The 20,463-nt window shown below is 44.8% G+C and overlaps 1 protein-coding gene across 1 annotated transcript in view; it reads left to right on the forward strand.

The window, feature by feature from the left end:
- Positions 1–4,392: 4,392 nt before the first annotated feature.
- LOC308679357 (phosphoribosylformylglycinamidine synthase-like) overlaps positions 4,393–20,463 on the forward strand; it is a gene marked incomplete at its 3' end in the record, with an annotated part of 38,869 nt that continues 22,798 nt past the window's right edge. Inside the window, exons 1-11 of the mRNA XM_081346965.1 lie at positions 4,393–4,537; positions 6,796–6,901; positions 9,112–9,252; positions 9,926–10,050; positions 14,022–14,150; positions 14,475–14,606; positions 15,059–15,187; positions 16,240–16,313; positions 18,225–18,381; positions 19,778–19,839; positions 20,088–20,249. Coding sequence (XP_081203091.1) covers positions 4,411–4,537; positions 6,796–6,901; positions 9,112–9,252; positions 9,926–10,050; positions 14,022–14,150; positions 14,475–14,606; positions 15,059–15,187; positions 16,240–16,313; positions 18,225–18,381; positions 19,778–19,839; positions 20,088–20,249 — 1,344 coding nt within the window. The remainder of the gene's footprint in view (positions 4,538–6,795; positions 6,902–9,111; positions 9,253–9,925; positions 10,051–14,021; positions 14,151–14,474; positions 14,607–15,058; positions 15,188–16,239; positions 16,314–18,224; positions 18,382–19,777; positions 19,840–20,087; positions 20,250–20,463) is intronic.

Consider the following 20,463-nt stretch of genomic DNA (forward strand, 5'->3'; position numbering starts at 1 on the left):
TCTTCCCCACCATCCGGTCAGAGCGGAAGAAACTTCTTGGATGAGAAGAGAAATGTCTTCAAAGAGAAAAAAGAAATTCCAGTTGCTTCATGTAAAAGCACCCTTGGGTGCTCAGTTGATTATGGACCAACTTCCCTGACCCTCCCATTGGCAGGTGTTGGAAATACTACAATCCTTTGTTTCAGTCGGAGGTACAACCTACTACCGTATTTTCTGGCGTATAACATGACTTTTTAACCCATGAAAATCTTCTCAAAAGTCAGGGGTCGTCTTATACTCTGGGTGCTGAAACTTTAGGGACAGGGCTGGCTGGAAAACCTGGAGCGGATCTCCCATTTGGTCTGCGCAGGGAAAGCGGGACCAATTGGAGAAGAAGCTGCAGTCTGTGATTTTTTACAGGCTGGGGTCTGGGCGTCTTTCCTTCTAAAGTTGAAGAGCAGCTGCAGTCTATCCCAACTTGAAAGGCAGGTGGGGAATGCAGCAGCCAGAGCAGCTGCTTAGCTCTAAGGACACATTTGACTCAGGAACTGGGTGGGCTGGCTGGAAAACCTGGAGCGGATCTCTCATTTGGTCTGCGCAGGGAAAGCTTTAGAGTGAATTAGGAAAAGTTTAATCCACTTGCACTGTTTTATGTTTACATGTTTGATGACAAACAGCCTTATGTTTATAAGTGACAGTTTTCCTACTAAGTACCTGCATGTCATAAGCATTTGAATTAAAATTACCATCTTAAAATCAAATCTGATGTTTTTTAATTTTCATTTGGTGTGCATTGGAAGAGGGGTAGTCTTATATGGCGAGTATAGCCCAAACCCTATAATTTAACAGGAAATGTAGGGGGTCGTCTTATACGCCCAGTCGTCTTATATGCCGGAAAATACGGTAATCAGGACAAGACCTGAGAATTGTATTTTGTTGTTAGTTGCGAAGTCGTGTCCGACCCATCGCGACCCTATGGACAATGTTCCTCCAGGCCTTCCTGTCCTCTACCATCTTCTGGAGTCCGTCTAAGCTCACGCCTACTGCTTCAGTAACTCCATCCAGCCACCTCATTCTCTGTCGTCCCCTTCTTCTATTGCCCTCAATCTTTCCCAGCATGAGGCTCTTCTCCAGTGAGTCCTTCCTTCTCATTAGGTGGCCAAAGTATTTGAGTTTTAGCTTCAGGATCTGGCCTTCTAAAGAGCAGTCAGGGTTGATCTCCTCTAGGACTGACCGGTTTGATCGCCTTGCAGTCCAAGGAACTCGCAGGAGTCTTCTCCAGCACCATAGTTCAAAGGCTTCAATTCTTTGGCGCTCAGCCTTTCTTATGGTCCAGCTTTCACTGCCATACATTGCAACTGGGAAGACCATAGCCTTGACTATACGCACTTTTGTTGGCAGGGTGATGTCTCTGCTTTTTAGTGTGCTGTCTAGATTTGACATGGCTTTCCTCCCAAGGAGCAAGCGTCTTTTAATTTCTTGGCTACAGTCCCCATCTGCAGTGATCTTGGAGCCCAGGAAAATAAAATCTGTCACTACCTCCATTTCTTCCCCATCTATTTGCCAGGAATTGAGAGGGCCAGATGCCATGATCTTGGTTTTCTTAATGTTTAGTTTTAACCCAAGTTTTGCACTCTCGTCTTCACCCGCAACAAGAGGCTCTTTAGTTCTTCTTCACTTTCTGCCATTAGAGTGGTATCATCTGCATATCTTAGGTTGTTGGTGTTTCTTCCGGCAATCTTAATTCCAACTTTTGATTCATCTAGCCCTGCCTTTCTCATGATGTGCTCTGCATATAAGTTAAATAGGCAAGGCGACAGTATACAGCCTTGCCGGACTCCTTTCCCAATTTTGAACCAATCAGTGGTTCCGTGTCCAGTTCTCACTGTTGCTTCTTGGCCCGCATATAAATTTCTCAAGAGACAAATAAGATGGTCTGGTATGCCCATCTCTTTAAGGACTTGCCAGAGTTTGTTATGATCCACACAATCAAAGGCTTTAGCATAGTCAATGAAGCAGAAGTAGATGTTTTTCTGGAACTCTCTAGCTTTCTCCATGATCCAGCGTATGTTAGCAATTTGATCTCTAGTTCCTCTGCCTCTTCGAAATCCTGCCTGTACTTCTGGTAGTTCTCGATCCACATACTGCTGGAGTCTAGCTTGTAGAATTTTAAGCATAACTTTACTAGCATGAGAAATGAGTGCAACGGTGCGATAGTTTGAACATTCTTTAGCACTGCCTTTCTTTGGAATTGGAATGTAAACTGATCTTTTCCAATCCTGTGGCCACTGTTGAGTTTTCCAAATTTGCTGGCAAATTGAGTGTAGCACTTTTACTGCATCGTCTTTTAAGATTTTGAATAGCTCAGCTGGAATACTGTCACCTCCACTAGCTTTGTTGTTGCTCAGCTTTTCTAAGGCCCACTTCACTTCACATTCTAGGATGTCTGGCTCGAGGTCAGTGACCACCTCATTGTGATTATCAGGGACGTTAAGCTCGTTCTTGTATAGTTCTTCTGTGTAATTTTGCCACCTCTTCTTAATCTCTTCTGCCTCTGTTAGGTCCCTGCCATTTTGGTCCTTTATCATGCCCATTTTTGCATGAAATGTTCCTTTCATCTCTCCAATTTTCTTGAAAAGATCTCTGGTCCTCCCTATTCTGTTGTTTTCTTCTATTTCTTTGCATTGTTCATTTAAGAAGGCATTCTTATCTCTTCTAGCTATTCTTTGGAATTCTGCATTTAATTGGGCATATCTTTCTTTTTCTCCCTTGCCTTTCACTTCCCTCCTTTCCTCAGCTATTTGCAAAGCTTCCTCAGACAGCCATTTTGCTTTCTTGCATTTCTTTTTCTTTGAGATGGTTTTGGTTGCTACCTGTTGTACAATGTTGCGAACCTCTGTCCATAGTTCTTCAGGCACTCTGTCTATCAGATCTAATTCCTTAAATCTATTTGTCACCTCTACTGTATATTCAACAGGGATATGATTTAATTCATACCTGACTGGCCTAGCGCTTTTCCCTACTTTCTTTAATTTAAGCCTAAACTTTGCAACAAGAAGCTCATGGTCTGAGCCACAGTCAGCCCCTGGTCTTGTTTTTACTGACTGTATAGAGCTTCTCCATCTTTGGCTGCAGAGTATATAGTCAATCTGATTTCTGTGTTGACCGTCTGGTGATGTCCATGTGTAAAGCCGTCTCTTGGGTTGTTGGAAAAGAGTGTTTGCTATGACCATCGTATTCTCTTGACAAAATTCTATCAGCCTGTGCCCTGCTTCATTTTGTACTCCAAGGCCAAACTTGCCTGTTATTCCGGTTATCTTTTGGCTTCCTACTTTAGCATTCCAATCCCCCATGATGATAAGGACATCATTTTTGGGTGTTAGTTCTATAAGGTGCTGTAGGGCTTCATAGAACCGGTCAATTTCATCCTCTTCAGCACCGGTGGTTGGGGCATAGACTTGGACTACGGTGATATTGAATGGTTTGCCTTGGATTCGAACTGAGATCATTCTGTCATTTTGAGGATTGTATCCCAGTATTGCTTTTCCTATTTTTTTATTGACTATGAAGGCTACTCCATTTCTTCTGAGGGATTCTTGCCCGCAGTAGTATACCTGATGGTCATCTGAATTAAATTCACCCATTCCTGTCCATTTTAGTTCGCTGATACCTAAGATGTCGATGTTCAGTCTTGTCATCTCTTGTTTGACCACGTCCAGCTTTCCTTGATTCATGGATCTTACATTCCAGGTTCCTATGGAGAAAAAAATCTTTACAGCATCGGACTTTCCTTTCACCACCAGACACATCCACAGCTGAGCGTCCTTTCGGCGTTGGCCCAGTCGCTTCATTCTTTCTGGCACTACTAGTACTAGCCCTCTGCTCTTCCCCAGTAGCATATTGGACGCCTTCCGACCTGAGGGGCTCATCTTCCAGCGTCATATCGTTTTGCCTTTTGGTACTGTCCATAGGGTTTTCATGGCAAAGATACTGGAGTGGTTTGCCATTTCCTTCTCCAGCGGATCACGTTTTGTCAGAACTCTCTGCTATGACCTTTCCGTCTTGGGTGGCCCTGCACGGCATAGCTCATAGCTTCATTGAATTACGCAAGCCCCTTCGCCACGACAAGGCAGTAATCCATGAAGGGGAGAATTGTATATTTGTAGCTTTAAGACTAGGTGGACATTTTCCAAAAACGTCTGGAACACCTGATAGAATTCATAGCTGCAGATTTACTACACTGTTTTCTCTCGTCTGGCGATTTCAGAGGGCGGGTCTTGAATCTGCTCTTTGGATATCCAAAGTTTTCTTCCATCAGGTGCATAAAACCCCTCTTGAATTTAGAAGCCAAAGGTTGATTTTGTTTTTCAGTGTGACCAACTGCCCACATCATCCCAGGAGATCCAACTAGTAGCTTCGCTCTACGATCGGATGACGGAGCAGACCTATCCCAAACCCATCAACAGTTTTGCTGTAGCAACCCACCCCGAAGCGGTGTTCCACGTTGACATTCTTGGAGAAGGGAGAGCGGCTCTTGTCAAGGCCAACAACCAGCTTGGTATGAGCTAGGGAGGGTAAAGAGAATGGGGAAATATTGGGGAATTATTTAGCTAGGAGACAGCAGGGTTGAGTTTGTAGTCGCCTGTTGTCCAGTTTCGGTCACCATGATACAAAAAAAGATGTTGAGACTCTAGAAAGAGTGCAGAGAAGAGCAGCCAAGATCATTAGGCTAAAACATAAAGAATGGCTGCTGGAATTGGGTATGTCTAATCTAATAAACGTGGGATGCGGTGGCTCAGTGGGTTAGGACACTGAGTTTGTCGATCAGAAGGGCGGCAGTTTGGCGGGTCAAATCCCGAGTGCCGCGTAACACAGTGAGCGCCTGTTACTCGTCCCAGCTTCTGCCAACCTAGCAGTTCGAAAGCACGTAAAAATGCAAGTAGAAAAATAGGGACCACTACGGTGGGAAGGTAACAGTGTTCCATGCACCTTTGGCACCTAGTCATGCCGGCCACATGACCACGCAGACGTCCTTGGACAAGCGCTGGCTCTTCGGCTTTGAAACGGAGATGAGCACCGGCCCCTAGAGTTGGAAACGACTAGCACGCATGTGCGGGGGAACCTTTACCTTTACCTTTAATCTAATAAACAGAGAATGAGGTGGCTGGATGGAGTTACTGAGGCAGTAGGCGTGAGCCTAAATGGACTCCAGAAGATGGTAGATGACAGGAAGGCTTGGAGGAACGTTGTCCACGGGGTTGCGATGGGTCGGACACGTCTTCGCAGCTAACAACAACAATCTAATAAAGAGAAGGACTAGGGGTGACATGATAGCATGGTTCCAGTATTTGAGGGGCTGCCATGCAAAAGAAGGGGTTCAATCTATTCTCCAAAGATAGATGATATAGATATAGATATAGATATAGATATAAATAGAATATCTTTATTGTCATTGTGTAACTCGCAATGAAATTAAGTGCTGCCCACAGTGCACGTTACACACAAGTCAAAACCACTAATAAGAACATACATTATAGACACTCATCCTTCACTTTCTGGGTTCTTCTCACAGTCTTCTCTTCAGCTCTTAGACCGGAAACAATTTACTGTGGAAGGAAACATGAATTCCTAGAATAGCATAGAATAGAATGGAGAGAGATAGAAATAGATATAATAGGTAAAGGTTCCCCCGCACATGCATGCTAGTCGTTTCCGACTCTAGGGGCCGGTGCTCATCTCCGTTTCAAAGCCGAAGAGCCAGCGCTTGTCCGAGGACGTCTCCGTGGTCACGTGGCCGGCATGACTAGACGCCAAAGGCGCACGGAACGCTGTTACCTTCCCACCGTAGTGGTCCCTATTTTTCTACTTGCATTTTTACGTGCTTTCGAACTGCTAGGTTGGCAGAAGCTGCGACGAGTAACAGGCGCTCACTGTTACGCGGCACTCGGGATTCGACCCGCCAAACTGCCAACCTTCTGATCGACAAGCTCAGCATCCTAACCCACTGAGCCACTGCGTCCCTTATAATAGATAATAATAACATAATATATATAAGATATAAGATATAATAATAATAATAATAATAATAATAATAATAATAATAATAATAATAATAATAATAATAAGAAGAAGAAGAAGAAGAAGAAGAAGAAGAAGAAGAAGAAGAAGAAGAAGAAGAAGAAGAAGTAGTTGGAAGGGACCTTGGAGGTCATCTAGTCCAACCCCCTGCTCAGGCAGGAAACACTATACCATTTCAGGCAAATGGCTGTCCAGTCTCCTCTTAAAAACTTCCAGTGTTGGAGCCTTTACCACCTCTGGAGACAGGTTGTTCCACTGGTTAGTTGTTCTAACTGTCAGGAAGTTTCTCCTTAGTTCTAGGTTGCTTCTCTCCTTGACTAGTTTCCATCCGTTGCTTCTGCCTTCAGGTATAGGTATATGGATAGAGATAGAGATAGACAGATAAACAGACATAATGTCCGTCTTCCAATATTTGAGAGGCTGCCCCAAAGAAGAGGGAGTCAAGCTATTCTCCAAAGCCCCCGAAGGCAGGACAAGAAGCAATGGATGGAAACTCATCAAGGAGAAAACCAATCTAGAACTAAGGAGAAATTTTTGGTTGGGGAATTTTGCGAAGTGAAATCCCCAAGTCTTAAAGTTGCCAAGTTTGGAGACCCCTGCATAAGGACATCACCATTGCTTCCAATTGCAAAGGGATTCCTTCTCATATCCTTTTACATTTGTTCATTCGTTTCTTTTCATGTAGGAAGGGCTAGTGACACCGGTAAGTCAACCTCTTGTGTTTCTCTGCTTCCTTAGGTCTGGCTTTTGATTCCTGGGACCTGGATTTTTACACCGCTCTCTTCCAAAAACTGGGCAGAAACCCCACCAGCGTAGAATGCTTTGACCTTGCTCAATCCAACAGGTATTGTTTCTGTAATGGGGTCCACACAAATTAAAAGATGCCCAGGTTGAAAAACTCTGCCTTAGAGTCTGCCCTAGTTGAAAACTTTGAACAGTTCAGACAGGAAAATGCAACAAGAATTGCATTTTTACATAGTCCTCGACTTACAACGATCTGTTTAGTGACCAAAGTCACAACCGTGCTGAAAAAAGGGACTTAGAGCCATTTTTCACACTTGTGAGTGCTACAGCATCCCTGGGTGTCATGTGATCAAAATTTGGATGCTTGGCCACTGGGGGGGGGGGGGAAAGGGAAAAAATATGCTTCAATTTTCTAGTGCCATGCCTGGTTGCACAGGTAGTCCTCGACTTACAGGTAGTCCTTATTTTTAGTGGCCATTCAAAGTTAACAACAGCACTGAAAAAGGGACTTATGACCAGTTTTCACACAGCCGTTGCAGCATCCCCATGTTACGTGATCAAAATTGGGACCCTTGGCAATCGATTCATATTTATGATGGTTGTAAAGGCAAAGGTAAAGGTTTCCCCACACATGCGTGCTAGTCGTTTCCGACTCTAGGGGCCGGTGCTCATCTCCGTTTCAAAGCTGAAGAGCCAGCGCTTGTCCGAGGACGTCTCCGTGGTCATGTGGCCGGCATGACTAGACGCCAAAGGCGCACGGAACGCTGTTACCTTCCCACCGTAGCGGTCCCTATTTTTCTACTTGCATTTTTACGTGCTTTCGAACTGCTAGGTTGGCAGAAGCTGGGACGAGTAACAAGCGCTCACTCTGTTAACGTGGCACTTGGGATTCGACCCGCCAAACTGCCAACCTTCTGATCGACAAGCTCAGCGTCCTAACCCACTGAGCCACCGCGTCCCTTATGATGGTTGTACCGCCCCTTTATTTAAAATCATGTTCCAGGTTGTATCTGGCCCAAGGACTCGTAGAGCAGTGTTTCAGCCATTTTAAAATGTGTGGACTTTAGCCTTGGTGGAGCAGTGGGCTAATGCCTCCTTAAGTAACACCAGCTGCCTGCAATTAGTGCAGGTTCGCATCCCACCAGGCTCAAGGTTGACTCAGCCTTCCATCCTTCCGAGGTAGGTAAAATGAGGACCCAGATTGTTGGGGGCAATTAAGCTGACTTTGTAATAATGCCGCTTGGGGTGTGTGTGAAAGCCCTAATAAGCAGGCATATACATAGAATGAAGGCTACTGCTAAGCTTGTAAGCCGCCCTGAGTCTTCGGAGAAGGGCGGGATATAAATGGAATTAAAATAAATTTTAAAAAAAACCAGCTGGGGTTTGAAATCTACACATCTTAAAATTGTCATGGCTGAGAAAAGTTCCTCTAGAGCAGAGATCACCAACTTTTCTCAGTTGGCAGACTGGAGGGAAAGGGAAGCATTTTATACGCACGCATGCATGTGTGGGCCCATGAGCATGTGCGCGACACAAATGGTGCGATGCTAGTGTCCATGTGATACTCGCTAGCCCTGCCCCGTTCTTGCATGGTGCAGCACCCTGTTTTCATGCCCCGAGGTACAGCGGCGTCCCATTTTTGTGCCCCAAGGCGCGGCGGTGTCCTGTTTTCACGCCCCACGGCATGGCGCTAGCACGAATGGGTGTGTGTGTGCATGCACACATGCGCGCACTGGCCAGCCTGTCCCACGGCCCCGTGGCTAGCATGCCCTGGGCCACAGCCCACAGCTTGGGGACCCCGGCTCTAGAGAGAGAATAGGAAAGCAAGAGTTAACAAGCAGAGAGAGAAGACAATGTATTTCTGGAATTTTATATTCCCCCCAAAGAAGGAGATGAATGTTATGATATGATCCAGAATAAAAGGTGAATGCCTCAATTTCTAGTGCTTCGCCCCCCCCTTCTTAGGACCTAAATAAGTTTAATTGACCTAAGAAAAATGGAATCCCTTCTTACCGTTCAGTTCCTATGGATAAACGTATACAGGCAGCCCTCAACTTTCAACAGTTCGTTGAAACCTCCAAATGGCCTCAACGACTCTAAAAGAATGCAAATGACCAGCTGTCTGCAAGACAGAATCTAAATCCTTCCCATGCCCAGCATCCAGTCAGAGCTGAAGAAGCTTCTTGGATGAGAAGCGAAATGCCTTCAAAAGAAAAACAAGAAAGCCCAGTTGCCTCCTGAAAAGAAAAAGCAGCTTTGAAATCGCTTTCTTATTTTTTCTTTCCTTCTGCCTGATGTTTCCCCCCGCAGTGAACACAGCCGGCATTGGTTCTTCAAAGGGCGCCTCCTGGTGGACGGGAAGGAAATGAAGGAATCGCTCTTCGAGTCCATCATGAAAACTCAAGAACGGAGCAATCCCAACAACGTCATCAAATTTTGCGACAACAGCAGGTGGGTGTTTTCCCGTTTTCTCTCTCTCTGTGTCTCTCCCCCACCCGGCAACTGAAAATTGGAATTGCTAGATTGGCAAGACAGATAGTCCTCGATTTACAACCGCTCATTTAATGACCGTTCGAAGTTATTCAAAGGTACAGAAGAAAGTGACTTATGACCAGTGCTTGCCTTTATGACCATCGCAGCCTCGCTGTGGTCAGAATATAGGTGCTTGGCAACCGGTATGTATTTACGTTGGTTGCAGTGTCGTGTGAATGCCGTTAGTAATTTACTCGGGGGGTTTCCAACAAGCAAAGTCAATGGGGAAAGCTTAATTAAGATTTGCTCAATAAGTAGCATGATTCACTTAATGACCATTGCAAATAAATGGTTGCAAAATCAGGTGCAATTCACTTAACAACGCCATTGCTTAGTGATGGAAGTTTCCGTCCCAATTGCGGTCATAAGTCAAGGACTACTTGGCGCAGCCATTGAGGAAGGGAAGTGGAACCCATTCGACTCAGTTGGATGTTTCTCAGATGCCTCGGGAGACTACAGATCCCAGGATTCCCAATCAGTACAGCTGAAGAGCAAGGAATTCTGGATGCTGTAGTCCCAATGCACCAGGGCGAAGAAGACTTTCATTTTTGATGCATTCCTGAAGCTTACGTTTTGTGTCTTCTCCTTCAAGTGCAATTCAAGGCAGGGAAGTCCTCTCCCTCTGGCCCAGTGACCCATCCAAGGCCAGCCCCTTTGAGAAGCGGACCTCCACCCGACATGTCATCTTCACAGCTGAAACCCACAACTTTCCCACGGGTGAGTTAGCCAAAAGCGTGACCCACAATCCAGGGCTGCAGGAGGAGGTACCCGCTTCCTGCGGTGGCCTCAGAAGACCCTGGAAAAGCAGTGCTACCAACCTTAGGGTTAGTGGTTTGGCAGTCCTTGGTTGTTTGGGGACGACAGTTTCCATCATCCGCAGCTTTCATCATCAAACGCAGACAGTTTGACAGTGGGAGCTGAAATCGAAGTCTACGCAAGCATCAGTGTGCCTAGCAGGAGGGTCATTGTGCAAAGAGGAGGTGTTGAACCTAACAAATGATGGACTAGAAAAATTTTCTACTGATCATATGACAAATTTTCTAGTCCATCATTTGTTAGGTTCAACACCTCCTCTTTGCACAACGACCTTCCTGCTGGTATGGAGATCTGTCTGTCTGTCTGCCTGTCTCTGTCTGTCTCAAAGTGGAGGTTTCAGAGATTACATCCAGCCTCTGATACATGCAAAACATGTGCTTTACCCCAGAATCAGATCTCATGCCTAGGACATATGAAGAACAGTTGCAGGAACTGGGTATGTCTAGTTTAATGAAAAGAAGGACTAGGGGTGACACGATAGCAGTTTTCCAAAATCTAAAGGGCTGCCACAAAGAAGAGGGAGCCAACCTATTCTCCAAAGCATGTAAAGGCAGGACAAGAAGCAACGGATGGAAACTAATCAAGGAGAAAAGCAACTTAGAACTAAGGAGAAATTTCCTGACAGTAAGAATAATTAGCCAGAGGAATGGCTTACCTCCAGAAGTTGTGGGTGCTCCAACACTGGAGGTTTTTAAGAAGAGATTGGACAACCATATGTCTGAATTGCTATAGGGTTTCCTGCTTGAGCAGAGGGTTGGACTAGAGGACCTCCAAGGTCCCTTTCAACTCTGTTGTGCTGTTATTCACATTGCTACCGAAATGACACAGCTCAGCAGGGACCTGATAAACATGGTTGGTTGAACAGAGAAACCAAGGGTGACCAGGAGGCAGAAAAATTTGAAGCGTGTTTTAAAAGTTGCATTCTTTGCTTTTGTCCTACTGGGTCTTGTAAATCATTTTCAGCTTCAAATCAAGCCACAGATACATGCATAGGGGGGAAAAAAGAACTGTAAGCTCTGGAGTCTTACCCCTAAAATACTATTATCTTAGGCAAGCAAGAGTTTTTAAAATTTATTTATTAACTAAATTGATCAGCCACCTATCTCGCCTAGAGTTCAGCTGCGTTTGCAGATTGTGTTATCCCAGAAGATAACTTGGTTTAGGCCAGGGGTAGGCAACCTCGCCTCTTTTATGACTCATGGACTTCAATTTCCACAATTCCTGAGTCAGCTGACTCAGGAATTCTGGGAGTTGAAGTCCATGGGTCATAAAAGAGGCGAGGTTGCCTTCTTCTGGTTTAGCCTTTCATTCTTTCTGCCCTTGGCTGTACGGGTTGTCTTCAACTTACGAGTGGTCACTTAAGTGGCCGTTTGAAGTTACAACCTACTTGGAAAAAGGGGACTTGTGACCTGGATCCAATGGTTGTCCCATACACCTACAGTCATGTGACCACAGTTTGGGTGCTTGACAACACAATCGCATTTAGGGCTGTTTGCTGTGTCACATGTCACATGACCATGTTTTTAACGACGGTTTTGCCCAAACACAGCAGTTACTTCTGGATTTCGGCAAAGCTGAGCCCATAGTGAACAATGAATTTGCACTTGTGTGTCAGGAGTGAAAATTTGGCAGCTGCCTGCCTCTTTGTTTTCACCTTGGGCTGTGGGGGGGGGGAGGTGATGCTTTCGACTGCGCTAGTTAGAGAAAGGAAACCTCTCCAGTTTTATGGAAGTTTGCTGAGAGTCGGCAGTCTGGAAACCTTTCAAGGACATTCTAGCAAGTATGAAGAAGGTAGCAGATGGTTCCCATAACGAAGAGAACTTGTTTACATGAGCTACATGGACATACTTGAACTGGAGGTTGACATTGTGCCTGCAAAATTCATTCCACAAAAACATTGTAAAAATCCAACCTGTTTTACAACCATCATTCAACTGTTGTCAACATCCAGCGCGAGAATCAAAAATAAAACTCCAGGTTCATTCCGTTTCCGAAAATCTTACTGTTTATTGAATACACGGCATGGTGATGTTGAAGCAAAACTAACTCTGAGGTTCCCAGACACCAGTTAATAGAATTAAACAATAATTTCTTCGGCCAAACCCCCACCCTCTCACGTAGTTCATATAAACAATTTCACTTTGTTATGGGAACCGTCTGCTTCTTCTCCACACCTGCTGCAGTGTCCTTGGAAAGGTTTCAGGCTCTCACTGTCTTCAGTGGAATTGTAGAGGTTTCATTTCTCCATCACTTCTAAAGCAGCACCTCTCCCTCCCACCACCTTACTCTAATGGCTAGTTGAAATGTAGAGGCACGTAGCTGCCGAAGCTTCCTTCTTGACAACTGTAGTGGGTAGACACTATTACGGTCATGTCTTGAGGATTACCTGTATTTCTTTGGATACCATAGTTTCATATCATAGCTTAGCTACTCAACAGTTCCTTCAAGTAAAGTACAGTTAAGCAGTTGCCTAATCTACTCGACTTACAACCATTCCTTTAGTTATCATGCAAAGTTACAATGTCAAACAAAAAAGTGACTTGTGACCATGTTTCACCCTTACGACTACTGCAGAATTGCCATGGTCGCATGATCAAAATACAACTGTTGCAGATCCCCATTTTCACATGATCCAAATTCAGATGCTTTGCAACCGGTTCACATTTATGATGGTTGCAGTGTGGGCATGTAATTGCCCTTTTGTGACCTTTCTGACAAGCAAGGTCAATGGGGAAGCCAGATTCACTTAACAGCCCTGTTGCTAATTTAACAACTGCAGTGATTGGTTTTAACAACTGTCGTAAAATGGGGCAAAAAAATCACTTAATGACTCTCCCGCTTGGCAATAGAAATTTTGAGAGCTCAGTTGTGGTTGGAGGAGGAGACTGTGGGGTTCCTGGTGCTCTTTCAGCTTGGTTGTTTTCTTGCAGACGTTTCATTACCAAAACTAGGTAACATCATCAGTACGAGAAGGGAGTGGAGTTTGTGGAAAGGAGGTCCCTGGTGCTCTCTGGGCTTGGTTGTTTTTTTGCCCAAACTAGGTAACATCATGAGTTTCATTACTCAAAGTAGATAACGTCACAAGTGCTAATGTAGTGCTGTGTTAGTGACTAGCACTGATGAGGTTACCTAGTTTGACTAATGAAACGTCTGCAAGAAAACAACCAAGCTCAAGAACACCAAGGAGCCCCCTCATTTCCAATCTGAGTTACAAATATTCTCCTTTATTGTTTGCAAGTCTCTGTTGTGATTCAGTGTCAGCCTGTGCTCCCAGCAGCTGAGTCCGATGAATCTGAGGAGGAGGAGGAGGGTTTTGGAGAGCCTTTGGTGTCAGAGGGAGGCTCTGATGCACTGCAGGACTCTCAGCCTGGCCCTTCCGGTCATGTTCCTCATGAGGCTCAGCTGTCTGAGTACGAGGTGTCGGACTCAGAGGAGTCACAGCTGAATCTGTTCAGAGACGCTAGAAGCAGAAGGCAATCCAGCAGAGCAGAGCAGAGAAAATCAATGAGGCAACTCACTGAGAGGAGGAGAAGGCAGTGAGAAGCCACGCCTTGGGACTGATAATAAAAGGGGAAGGTGTGAGTGGGGCTGGTTGCTGAAGGCAACCGTTTGGAGACATTCAAAGAGAATCCTGGTCTGTTCTTGCTAATCTGTTTGACTCTTGTTTGTTAACTCTTGTTTCATATTTTGAATCATTTATTGAAGGAAATATTCTGTTGCCTTTTTGTTTGAACTGTAAATAAATTTGGGTTGTTTTTTTCCAGCCTGTTGATTGTTTAAAGGAAGAAGGGGTTGTCCCTGACACACAAACGGGGCCGGTGTAGGCTGGAACAGAACAGTCTCATTGTTTGCAACTTCTCTTTCTCTTCTAGGAGTTGCTCCATTCAGTGGTGCCACCACTGGGACAGGAGGGAGAATCCGGGATGTTCAATGCACAGGTCGTGGGGCTCATGTGATTGCTGGAACTGCCGGCTACAGCTTTGGCAATTTACATATTCCAGGTGAGTGTCCCAAAGGTGCTTTTTCAAAAGGCAACTGAAATTTCTTTGTTTTTCCTTGAAGACGTTTCGCTTCTCATCCAAGAAGCTTCTTCAGTTCTGACTGAATGGTGGGGAATGAAAGAATTCATATTCCTTGCAGTCATCTGGTCATTAGTACTCTCTCTGAGAGTCATTGACGCCACTTGGAGGCCACTCAACTACTCTCAGAAAGAGTACTAACGACCAGATGACTGCAAGGAATATGAAAAATAAATGTAAAAAAGGTGATCTGAATGTTACATAGCTCTGGAAAAGAAATAATTCTGTTTTACATCTGCCTTTTAGGATATCCCTTGCCTTGGGAAGATGTATCTTTTGTGTACCCTGATAATTTTGCACGGCCTGTGGAAGTAGCCATTGGTGCCAGTGATGGAGCTTCGGACTACGGCAACAAATTTGGGGAACCTGTGCTGGCAGGTGAGCTTGATGGTGGCTTGCTCCTGAAATCCAAACAGAAGTGTGTTTGAAGTTGTGATTTGTTTAGTGAAAAAATGTTGGCTGCTGAACATGGGAAGGGGCAGAAGAACTAGAATAGTATTTGTCAACTTCGATGGCTTGAAGATGCATGGACTTCAACTCCCAGAATTCATTTGAAGTCCACACATCTTCAAGCCACCAAGGTTGGGCTGGCTGGGGAACTCTGGGAGTCGAAGTCCACACATATTCAAGCCACCAAAGTTGATCTGGCTGGGGAATTGAAGTCCACACATATTCAAGCCACCAAAGTTGGGTTGGCTGGGGAATTATGGGAGTTGAAGTCCACGCACCTTCAAGCCACCATGGTTGGGGATGAACACTGAACTAGAGGGACGTGCAAGATTGCGTGGGAAAGGGCAATTGTTTAAATTCAACCGTCTTCCTTGGGCTAGGGTTCGCACGCTCTTTCGGGATGCGCCTGGGGGACGGTGAGCGCCACGAATGGATCAAGCCCATCATGTTCAGCGGAGGCATTGGAGCAATCGAAGACATACATGTGCGCAAGGAAACGCCCCAGCCTGGTAAGGATTTGTCAGGATTGTAGCATATTGTATCCCAAATCTACAGTAGTCCTCAACTTACTGCAGTTTGTTTAGTGACCGTTCAAAGTTACATCGGCGCTGAAAGAAGTGACTTAACGATCATTTTTCACACTTATGACCATTGCAGCATCCCCATCCCCAATGAAGGCCGCAGAGTCCTGGGGTCACGTGATCTTCTTTTGCAACCTCCTGACAAGCAAAGTCAATGGGGAAGCCAGATGCAATTAACCACCGCGTTGCTAACTTAATAACTGCAGCGATTCATTTAACAACTCTGGCAAGAAAAGGGAGACAGTGGGGCAAGACTCACTTAACAAACGTTTTTCCTTAGTAACCGAAATTTGGGGCTCAATTGTGGTCGTAAGTCAAGGACTACCTCTATTCCAGCCAGTGGTTACCCCAAGCTGAATTTAATCTCCATGTCAGAAATTCACTCTGTGTCTATGGTTGTCCCAAAGGTGACTTTTCAGGAGGTAACTGGACTTTCTTGTTTTTCCTCTGAAGACGTTTCGCTTCTCATCCAGGAAGCTTCTTCAGCTCTGGCTGGGTGGTGAGGAATGGAAGGATTTATACTCCTTGCAGAGAGCTGGTCATTTGCCTTCTTTTAGAGAGTCGTTGAGGCCACTTGGAGGTTTACCTGTGTCCTCAGGATCACCTGAGTAGTGCAAATGGTTGCAGGAGGCTTTTGCCCTGGGTGCCTTCGCTGTTGAAGACAGGCTGTTGGGGATGAGTCCGTGTTGTCTGCCTCTCAGACTGAAGCGCAAATGGTTCCTATAGTCTGCAGTGTTTTCTGGAAATCCATTCATCCTCCCGCACCATTCGAAAGGCGTTCATCCCAAAGTGCATCTCTAAATGCCGATGGCGATTCTCAGTCATCCAGGTGGTGGTTGTCCAAAAAGGTGCTTTTTTTCAAGAGGCAACTGGATCTTCTCATTTTTTCCTCTGAAGACGTTTCACTTCTCATCCAAGAAGCTTCTTCAGCTCTGAGTTCATTCTGTGGTTTAACCGCTGCGTTTCCTCTTCTTTTACAGGGATGGATGTGGTGAAAGTCGGAGGCCCCGTCTACCGAATTGGTGTGGGAGGAGGAGCTGCGTCATCCATCCAGGTAACACGAGAAGAGAGCTTTTCTCCTTTGCTCTAGAGCAGGGCTTTTCAACCAGTGATACAGGTACCACTTGTGGTACATTGGCACCTGGCAGGTGGTACGCGATCATCCTAGAAAAGTGGTAGTAGAGGAGGGGAATTAGCTGAACTGGTGACAGCACTGCACAAGCCAGAGCGAGAGACGGCTGGAGCTGCAGGGCTTTCAGGGCTCAGCGGAAGCGCCAGGATCAGCGCTTCTTCGGGGCTGTCAGGGCTCAGTGGAAGTGCCAGGATCAGTGCCAGGCTCCAGCTGGAGCTTGGTGCTGATCCTGGCGCTTCTGAGCCCAGAAGAAGCGCCGATCAGCTGGAATGTTGCAGCATCTCCAGGGTCTTGTGATTTACATTCAGATGCTTGGCAAGATTCATATTTATGACTGTCACAGTGTCCCAGGGTCGTGTGAAGTGACCAAAACCTGCTGCAACCACCCAACAGAAGGGGGGGGAAATAAAAAACAACCCCCCACCCCACCCCCGCTGCCAATCCTCAACAGAAATGCTCACAACAATGAAAACCTCGGACAGGAGGAAGACTGCTGCCGGGCGGGTAGGCAGGTGTCTTGCTCGGCTGTGGCTTGGGGGGGGGGACTTTTTTCAGTGCCATTGTAACTTCGAACAGTCACTAAGCAAACTGTTGTAAGTCGAGGACTACCTGTACTTCATCACTTTTTTACTTTTTTTTTTTTTTTGGTCATCAAGTTTTTGACACCTTGTTAGGCGATTGGTGGTACTCGGATGTGGCCATATCCTAAAAGTGGCACAGTGGGTGAAAAAGTTGAAAAGTCCTGTTCTAGATCTCTTTCAGCAACTTCGGTTCAAGAAAGCAGGGATAGGAAGAAGAGGCTAACCACCTTTCTTGTACTTCTGGACTGGTGGTGGCAAAGCTACAGGTAGCCCTCCCTCACAGCCTGACCCATTTAACGACCATTCGGAGTTATGACCTGTTTAAAAAAAACTGCAATCCCCCACAATCCTCTGGGCATTTGTAGACTTCACAGCTGGTTTCTGGCAAGCAGAGGCAGTGGTGAAGCCGGCAGTAAAACTGCAAATTGCTGTGGTATGACATCTCATTTAATGACCATGACGATTCACTTAATAACCTAAGGGGGAATGATACCATAAGCCTGCTCTGGTCACGTCATGACTCGCTCAATGACTGCAGTGATTCCCCACTGAAGGGGAAGTGACTTTATAAGCCTGTTGAGCTAATGTGAGGTCTCACTTGGTGACAGTAGTAATTCACTTAATGACCTAAGGGGAAGTGATACCATAAGCCTGCTGTGGTCACATCATGACTCACTCAACGACTGCAGTGATTCCCCACTGAAGGGGAAGTGACTTTATAAGCCTGTTGAGATCATGTGAGGTCTCACTTAATGACCATGGTGATTCGCTTAATGACCTAAGGGGATTTCATAAACCCATCATGGTCAGGTGAGGTCTGACTTAACAACTGCAGTGATTAGCTTAAGCTCTGAAGGGGAAGTGATGCCATAAGCCTATTGAGATGATATGCTGCCTCATTTAATAACCACAGTGATTTACTTAATGACCAAAGGGAAAATGAATATCCTAAGCCCATCATGGTTGCATATCTTGCTTATTGACTGCAGTGATTTGCTTAATGTCTGAAGGGGAAGTGACATCATAAGCCTGTCGTGGTCATGCGATGTCTTACCTAGTGACCTCGGTAATTCATTTAACAACCGGAGGGGAAGTGCTGTCATAAGCCTATTGCAGTCACAGGATTTTCTGCTTAGTGACTGCAGCCCTTAGCAAGAGAGTTGCTAGACTGGATTGTGGTTGCTTCGTGATTGTGGTTGCTAAGCACTCTTCCCATTGTATCCCTGCCACAATCTCTCCCATGCGCATTTAGGTGCAAGGCGACAACGCCAGTGAGCTGGATTTTGGGGCCGTGCAGCGTGGTGATGCCGAGATGGAGCAGAAGATGAACCGGGTCCTTCGGGGCTGCGTGGAGAGTGGAGACAACAATCCCATCTGCAGTTTGCACGACCAGGGAGCCGGTGGCAACGGTGAGGGCTGGAGGAGGGAGGGCCCTGAGGGAGGGGCACCAGCTCTCGCGAACCATGGGTTCACTTAACGACGGCAGCATTTGCTTTTCAACCGCCACAAAAAAAGGTTGTAAAATCAGGTACGGTCACGTGGTGATCTGCTTTACAACCATCATGTCTTAGGGCTCAGTTATGGTCATAACTCAAGGACTACCTGTAAGGACAAACCGAAGAATATTTTATTTTATTTATTTTATTATTTTGTTTTATTTTACTTTATTATATTTTACTGTATTATTTTATTTTATTTTATATTTTATTTTATATTTTATATTTATTTTATATTTTATTTTATTTTATATTTTATATTTTTATTTTATTTTATATTTTAGTTCATTATTTCATTTCATTTTATTATTTTATTTTACTTTATTTTATATTTTATTTTATTTTATATTTTATATTTTATTTTATTATTTTATTTTATATTTTATTTTACTGTATTTTATTTTATTTTATATTTTATTTTAGTTCATTATTTTATTTCATTTTATTATTTTATTTTACTTTGTTTTATTTTATTATTTTATTTTATTTTGCTTTGCTTTATTTTATTTTATTTTATTTTTTATTTTATTATTTATTTTATTTTATTTTATTTTATTGAATTTTTTTGCTGCCCATCTCATGTCCAATGATTCTGGGTGGTTTGCAACATAAAAGCATTAAAATCATCAGTTATAAAAGTTATTAAACTAAGCAGGAGTGTCAATGCAAACAGTAATGGCTTGGTTACCTGGAAGTGATTGTAGCTCGTTTGGAGAGACAGAATTGGTACTGGACTACATGTCCCACCATCCATTGCCAGCGCCCCAGCCACTGGAGCTGATGGGAGATGAAATATAAGACGATATGGAGAGCGCTAGCTTAAGTTTCCTATCCTCCCTTGGGTGATTAAAATAAAAATGTCACGCTCTCAGTGTCAAGCCAGGCCGATGTTCTTAGGGCCTAAGGTGAGGGGGAGGTGTGTGGCCCTCAGACATTGTATTTAATACGGGATAAGTGCAGTCCAAAGAAATACATTTACATTTGAGTGAATGAAAAGTTATTGACAAGATATGCAAAATCTATTCTTCTGAGAAGCACTGAATTGGCTGTTTTTTTGGGGGTAATCTGATAGTTCCTCCTCTCTGAAGATTCACCTCTGTAAAACCTCTGGATCCATGATCCGTGTGATCTAGAACATTTCAGTTTTATAGGGAGTTTTACATTCCTGGAACCCTAAATTTGGCGCATCCCTCCTTGTGAATTCCTGCTCTCTACAAGAGATGTCTGGGAGAAATTGCAACAGCTGATCCCTCCAAGAATTTTGACCATGTTTCCGGAGTGTTCTAAATAACTTTCTCTTTTCATTTAGGGAATGTCTTGAAGGAGCTGAGCGAGCCAGCCGGAGCTACAATCTATGCGAGCCGTTTCCAGGTGTGTCTTTGCTCAAGCCTTGCAGTGGTTGATCTACCCTGATCCTCAATATATATTATAAATATTTCCACTCCAAACCCAGCACCGAAGAAATGGGTTTTTTTCCCAAAATCTCTCTCTCTCTCTCTCTCTCTCACTCTCTCTCTCTCTCTCTCTCTCTCTCTCTCTCTCTCTCTCTCTCCCTCCCTCCCTCCCTCCCTCTCTCTCTCTCTCTCTCTCTCTCTCTCTCTCTCTCATTTGTTTCCTAGCTGGGAGATCCCACTTTGAGTGTTCTGGAAATCTGGGGGGCCGAGTACCAAGAATCGAATGCTCTCCTGCTTCAACCCCGCCGAGCTGATTTTCTGCAACGCCTGGCTTCCCGCGAAAGATGTCCTGTTGACTTCGTTGGCAAAATTACGGGCAACGGGAAGGTAGGAGAGAAATCAGCCTCGACGGTGGAGGAACATTAATCTACAGGTAGTTCTTGACTTATGATCATAATTGAGGCCCAAAGCTGGGTGGCTAAGCGAGACTTTTGTCAAGTGACCTTTTGCCCCATTTTATGACCTTTCTTGCCACAGTCGTAAAGCCAATCCTTGCAGTTGTTAAGCTAGTAACACGGTTGTTAAGTGAATCTGGCTTTCC

Source organism: Vipera berus, assembly GCF_964194415.1.
Source record: "Vipera berus genome assembly, contig: HAP1_SCAFFOLD_255, whole genome shotgun sequence".
Taxonomy (NCBI): domain Eukaryota; kingdom Metazoa; phylum Chordata; class Lepidosauria; order Squamata; family Viperidae; genus Vipera; species Vipera berus.